The sequence below is a fragment of the Daphnia pulicaria genome, chromosome 1 (genome assembly GCF_021234035.1).
Source record: "Daphnia pulicaria isolate SC F1-1A chromosome 1, SC_F0-13Bv2, whole genome shotgun sequence".
NCBI classification, from domain to species: Eukaryota; Metazoa; Arthropoda; class Branchiopoda; order Diplostraca; family Daphniidae; genus Daphnia; species Daphnia pulicaria.
In genome coordinates this window covers 32223498-32230247 of record NC_060913.1, presented here as the reverse complement: position 1 = coordinate 32230247, position 6750 = coordinate 32223498, and the positions used below count along the sequence as shown (strand labels likewise).

General features: G+C 37.3%; 1 protein-coding gene across 1 annotated transcript; it reads left to right on the top strand.

The window, feature by feature from the left end:
• The first annotated feature begins 3535 nt into the window (after positions 1-3535).
• LOC124321227 lies at positions 3536-6531 on the top strand. Its single transcript, XM_046784138.1, has 10 exons — positions 3536-3683; positions 3752-3883; positions 3951-4272; positions 4341-4526; positions 4607-4681; positions 4752-4796; positions 4866-5039; positions 5103-5479; positions 5543-5714; positions 5781-6531. Exons 1-9 carry the CDS (start codon positions 3618-3620, stop codon positions 5576-5578), a joined length of 1413 nt encoding a protein of 470 aa, XP_046640094.1. The 5' UTR covers positions 3536-3617; the 3' UTR covers positions 5579-5714; positions 5781-6531.
• Positions 6532-6750: the final 219 nt, after the last annotated feature.

Below are 6750 nucleotides of genomic sequence, written 5' to 3'. Positions count from 1 at the left end.
ATTGTGTTATAGTTTGAATTTGAGTGTTGTCACTCAATATTTTTCGTCTTACTTTTTGTAAGTAGCGTTTTTTTTTAATGAAGAGCCTCGACGGGTGTTCTCTTTGTTAAATTATTAATAGAGTGTTTACACTCAACTTTTTTCTGTTGGGTACCCACGACGGGTGTTTAATTTATATTTACAGCAGTAATTTCATTTAACATGTAAGTAATAGGATATCATTCTTTATAATTTTAAATTAAGGGACAAGAAGAGTGTGACGAATAGGCGTCAGAAACCATTTCGTAGATAAGGATGTGAATATTTTGGGTAATTTAGAATAGTTATCCAGAGCATGCGGTACGGCAAACATCTTTCCTTTTATACTGTTCACGTTCCAAAGATCTACCGTTTCAGACAACTTAGATCCCAGAAATGTTGAAAATCTCGTAGAATCGTAAGGTATTTTAAAAGCACTTTCTAGACAAGTAAACTTTCTAACGCCGATTCGTAGTACATCGCTATTAGCCTCTTTTAGAATATCAAAACAAACAAGAACAGTACCATTCTGCAGCAAAAAAAAACATTATTGGGAAATTTGTTTGATATGGTAAAACCGGGAAAAGTTACAGTTTTTTGGGGTTTCTTGCCACGCCCGATCTTAAAGTCTATTACTATACGGCTTTTAGAATTTTTGTTTTTAAATTTAGCTACCTCGAGCTCAAACATTTCCTCGCTGCTGACTATTTTTCCATTGGCGTGTATTGGTAACAAATACAAGAATCTCTCCATTAGTCTATTGCGAATTTGTTCGCAGACTTGGTTACCTTGTCTAACGCCATTCCTGGCAAAAATTTGAAATGATTCAAAAATCCACGCGCTAATTCTTTCTACCCCGACGCCAAAGAAATCTACGTCGTCCGGAACGTGTAATGTTGCGTGTGTCATGTAGTTTATCGGAATCTTGTTGTCCTTCAGATCTTGAATGTATGATTTAATATCCAGACGCGCTTCTTCCGTGTCTGGCTTTGGAACCGGCGTAATTTGGGATCCGCCTAATAAAATCATTGCTTTTTGCAGCTTCATAATGGTAGTCAGATCTTCCTCTTTCATTATTCCATCGAAGGCAGGGAATTGGTAGTACATCAGAAGATTGCGATGTTCATGGTGTTTATACTTCTGGGGAGCAGACAGAGGCCTAAGTTTTCGGTCGAAGTCTGATGGTTTGCATTTCTGAAAAAGAAGTATTCTTTTGTCTATTCGGTGCATTTGGTTTGACGACAGCTTTCCTTCACCTCTTTCAGAACGGAAGCCTTGGATTCTTCTTCCATAACAACCAGCATAAACGGTGTGCATGGGGTCTAATGCAAAACCGCGCACCAAGGGAATTAGTTCGTAAAACGGACTGGGAAAAACGCTGTCTTTGCATTGGTTGTCTTCGAAGTTGTTCTTTTTATCACTATAATAACTTAAAAAGTCTTCGTCTGTCCGTAATGGGGCGTCAAGGTCTTTAAACTGTATAGATTCAACCACAGTCTCCCCTAGTAACTTGGTTATTGTTTTTTCGCTTCCTTTTTGGATGCACCTTTCGCAACCCCAGTAACCATTACCCTTGCACTTCTTCAGATAGTATCTATAAAAAAATATATTATCATCACATCAGAATTTCCGAGACATTTTATACTACCTCATTGGCGAATCACAACTCATACAGTACAGCGAACAGGTGAATTTTCGGCCAGAAGTTTCAGGGCCATTGTTGTTAGGGTCTAAACGATTTAACTCAGCCACAAAGTCACGACATAAGTCTTCCACTAAAGGCTTTTGCTTCCCATGAAAAAATCCGACTATACATGGCAGTCTAGTTTCTAGTATAATTTCATATTTTTCATCTTCTTTAGAAGCCGATTTGTTGATGGAGTGAATGTAACACAAAATCGGAATAACTTCCCCCTGTAAAGTATTTTAAAACACGAACACACCATCAATGTTACCGGCAATCTTGTAGTGTGGTAATACAGCCGGGACCAAATCCAACTCGTCGATATGACCACGAAGTTGATTTAAAGCTTTTTCAAATTGAAACTTTTCATTGTAGGCTTCAATCTGTAAAATTGATTTTAAATTAATAAAGATTTGATTCATTATTTAATTCGATATTAATTACTTTATCTGTCATTTCTGAGTGAATATATTCTGGATTTTGTTTGTAAATAGAAGCGAACATCATCAGTTCTGCGTTTTTATAGTATAGTCCTGGCGATTTTCCCAATAAAGCGCTCTCTAATCCAAAATGAACATATGTCCCAAAGCCTTCTAAAATTCGCGGAGCAGGCAAAGGAAATGGACGTTTTTTTCTTTTCTTTTTGTTTGTGTTAGTTTGTGATGCTGGTATGTCTTCGCCGAGTGATTTTTCAGAATCTTCTTCACTGGACGATTTTTCAGCATTGTCACTTTCTAACAAAGAATCCTCCTCCTCCTCCGTACCAGAAGAGACGGCTTCAGTCTCATCTCCAGATGAATTTTCAGACACGTAGTGATTAGACATATCATCGTCGGAGTCATCAATAGATGAACTCACAACTGCTTTCGTTGGACGAAAGCAGTCTTTTGAAAGCAGAGCTTTGCCAGTCCACGGAAGAGAACTGTAGTCCGGCACTGGGTGGTTTTCTTTTAGAAGCGTCAAAAGACTAGTCAAAGCCATTTGCGTTTGATCAGTCAACACAGCCCAATGTTGAAGTATGGTTTTCAAGGAAAATTTCGGTTCTGTGTTCGATTTCCCCCGATTAATTAATTTCACAAAAAATTAGTACAGATCAAAATTACCTTGTTTCTGTGAGTTAGTTAGAAATGTTACAGTGGAACTGTCTACTTCTCCGGGATCGAGTAAAAGGTCGTCATCAGATTCAGCACTAGAGTTTAGAACATCTGGATTATCTGAATAACTTTCAAAGCGAGCCCGTTTAGTAGTAGGAACCGTAGTATAATCCGAAGAGCTGCAATTAGAACTTTTACTGGCTGTTGAGTAGGTTTCTAACTCCCCACGCGTTTCATCCTTTAAACAGATTCACAATTCTAATAAAATAACATATTTATCATAACAATCAAAAAGTAAATTTTACTTCAGATAAAGGCGTTGAATAACATGACGAATCGCCCCTAGCTTCGTTAAAAGTGTCTAGCTCAACTATTGTCCTTAAATTGAATTTTGTTATCAAATCACTTTTTTTTAACTCCTCAAATTGATTGGATGGCACTCCTTGCTGTTGCCACTCTATAATCTTTTTTGCGACACTTACACGAAGTCGTTCTTTGTGATTTCTTGTTAGATCGCAAAATGTTTTTTTGTTTTGAAAATTTATGACTGCTAAAACTTTTTCCACTGTATAGTCACTGATTTGCTTTTTAAAAATTTTGGCTGTGACTCTAGTATCACTCATTGTCAAGCTTGACACTACTAGACTGAAACAAATATAGTTGCCAGACTGTTCAATTGTCAACTTCCCGCCATTAAATTCAATCTGTCCCTCTATAGACGTTGTCACATTGACTAAGATGTTACCACATTGAGCCACATAACCGCTTTGTGGCTGTGTCAAAACTTGCACACGCCACCGCTATAACATTCTCCAGCTGTCATGGAGGATTTCGTGTACGTAGCATTCAGATTTCGTCTTTCTCAAATCCGAATCATCTCATTGCAGGTATTAATTTTTGCTCTATGTTTTATGATTGTCGCATATTTCAATTACTGATAACATGTGTGTATTAGACAACAGTTAGAAGTTGGACCTACAAGAAAAACCTAGCTCGTATGGATTCAAATATTCCCTGGAATTGTACTCCTCCACGTTTTATCTCTCGATTGGACTTAGAAATGGATGAAGATGGGCCTTCAACACTGGTAAAATGTTTATTATGTTATGAATGTGTAAATCTTTGTTTAGTGACATCTAACTTTTATACGACAGAATATTGGATTTCCAAAAGATGCTTGGTGTGGAAGTTATGATGGACTGGACTGCGATCAAACTGGCATCCCAAAATCATGGAAGTACTACGTTGTAAAAAAACTAACCATTGAGGCCGGTGAGAAGATTCCAGAATTCTACATGATTCCACCACCATGGCTGTCTAATTGCAAGAAGTACTTTCTATATCCTGGAATTAATCTTGGAGACCCTCTTAACAATCCCCAAGCTTGGGGGGCTGAGCTGTTCAGCAAAAAAAATTTCCCAACGAGTAACTATCTTGAATGGAAACTGGAGGCAGTTCTAAATCTACAAGACAAAAGTATGGTGTTTTATTTAAAACGTTTTCATCTACAGTGACATGCAATGATATGTTTTGCTTTATTTTAGAGTCTTATTCCAAAGCTCGTAAAAGGGTAAAAAGATTTACAGCAAATCCCAGCTTATTGTGGGAGGAATCTGGGAGCGAGCTGATTGTCAATGGAACCCGCGACGTTCGGCCAGTCAATTTCAGTGACTATGACTATGAAGTAACGAAGGTTCGTCGGTGGAAAAAAGGAGCGTCAAACAACAGAGGTTTCTATACAATATCTATATTAAGCTTCGCATAAACTTGACTAAATCTTTTTATTTCTATTGCTCAATTGAATGAACAGATACCCGAAACGAAGTCATCAGTGTCGCGGCCTCAGCTGATGGATCCAATAACGGGATTAGTGAATTGACAGAAGGTAAAGGTATTATTCTCATTCTTGACGAGAATAATGTTTTGATTTTGACGCATCTTTTCTCATTATGCAGATCCTGAAACAGTCACGACACCTAATCCAGTTAAGGAAAAATCAGGTTAATGTGAACAAACAATTCAAAATACTTATTGACACTTATATTTTCCATTATTTTGATTTGTGACAGATTGTGAAAAATCCATGGCGTACGCTGATGATGATCCTTTTCTCTTGGCTTCAACGTGCCCAGATCCGCCGATGAACATCGTGAATCCACCACCAGTCACCATCGAACATCGTGACCAGTCATCCTCAATAAGCTCGGGCTCGTTGCAATTTTCTTCTGATGATTATAATAAAGGTAATGCCACAATGATTATTTAAAAGCATATGTGATTGATCATGATTGTTGATTTTTTTTCAGGATTCAATGCTGGTTATTCCGAAGCATTTGCAGTTTCTTCTGCCGTGGCAACTGCCACACCTTTTTCCACACCTTGTTCAAATAAAAAGAGAAGGAGGACGACGGATGTCTTTTGTGACGATGATGGTCGATTTAATTTCGAGACTGAATTCCGTGAAATGCAAGATCAATTGAAGCATGTTTATGCATTTTTTAAAAGAATGGAAGCAAAGGAGAACACTACACCCGTATCGAGTTATCACTCGGGTGTAGTGAAGAAGTACTTTGAATCAGTAAATGCGGATGGAAAAATTGTTTCGTTTATACCGTGTGATTCAACCGACTCTCTGCTGTCTTTGAATTCTCTTCTCAATTTTAACGAATTAATGATAAGTTTGGTGAGCAATTTCTTAAATCAAATTCTTTCTTATTTTCTAAAATATTTCGTGTCCATAATCTAGACTTTTGATCTTGTATCCAAATTCCAATCTTCATAAAAGGATATCGACGCATTCCTAAGATCGGTTTATTCTTCCCACATTAGCGATTGCGCGAGTAATCTTATCCTATGGAAGGCGGATTCGAAACAACCGGGACAGGGGAACCTTTCTAATATCTTGACGGTCTTTGGCGGTAAAGACAATTTCTACTTGAAAAGTAAAACAAATTAATTATAACGTTCTTTTTTTTTACTTGCAGTCGCCATCCATTATTTTTCAGACTCGCGCAACCTATCGAGGTTGATAGTATCCGAGATCATCAACAAGATGCAAAATCTACGAAAAAATGTGGCGGCCAATTATCGAAAAATTAACGGTGTTGGACCACCCAAAAATGAGAAGATCCACGACAAAGAAAATGAGAAGCCGAATTACGTTTTGGGTCAGAATATTACAAAATTAGAAGGTTTGACGAATGAATTTAAATTGCCATAAATTCCTATGTAATTGTTACCACTATTTTTATTTGCACGTTAATTGATCCGTTTTGTTCGGTTTTGTTTCATTTCTTTCTTAGTTAATTGACAATAGGGCTCTTTCGGATCTGTTTTATTTTAGCGATTTATCTGGCAACGCAGCATGGCGCCGTCTCTTGGTAGGGCGAGAACAGGGAGAAGAGGGAGAATGGGAGGGAGGAGTGCGTCCTCCCATTCTCCCTCTTCTCCGAGTCCGAAACGTTCGAAACGTTGGTCCCCTTTTTTTTCGTACGCCCTCCTCCCTCCCATTGGTCCCATTCTCCCTCTTCTCCCCGTTCTCGCACTACAAAAGTGCACAGACATGTTGCGTTGCCAGATAAATCGGCAAAAAAAAGATCCCAAAGAGCCCTATAATTGTTCAGAAGTATTTTTATTTAGTCGAATAATAACATAATTGGTCTTGAAATCAATCAATCAAAAGATAATTTTCAACACGAATTTTATAATTTTTAATTTCAAATAATGGAAATTGATTGAAAAATATTTGCCTATTTTTGTTTACTCATCAGCATTTAAATTAGCAAATATTCTTTAATAATTTATTTACTTAAAATTATAATCACTTATTTCGTACTTTAAAAAGGGTTCTTACCTAAAACCAAGATGGTGAAAACCAAAGGTCTGGCCGCGAACATTTTTACAGATTAGTCGAAGATAGATGATTATATAAATCTAAAAATAATTAACAATTAA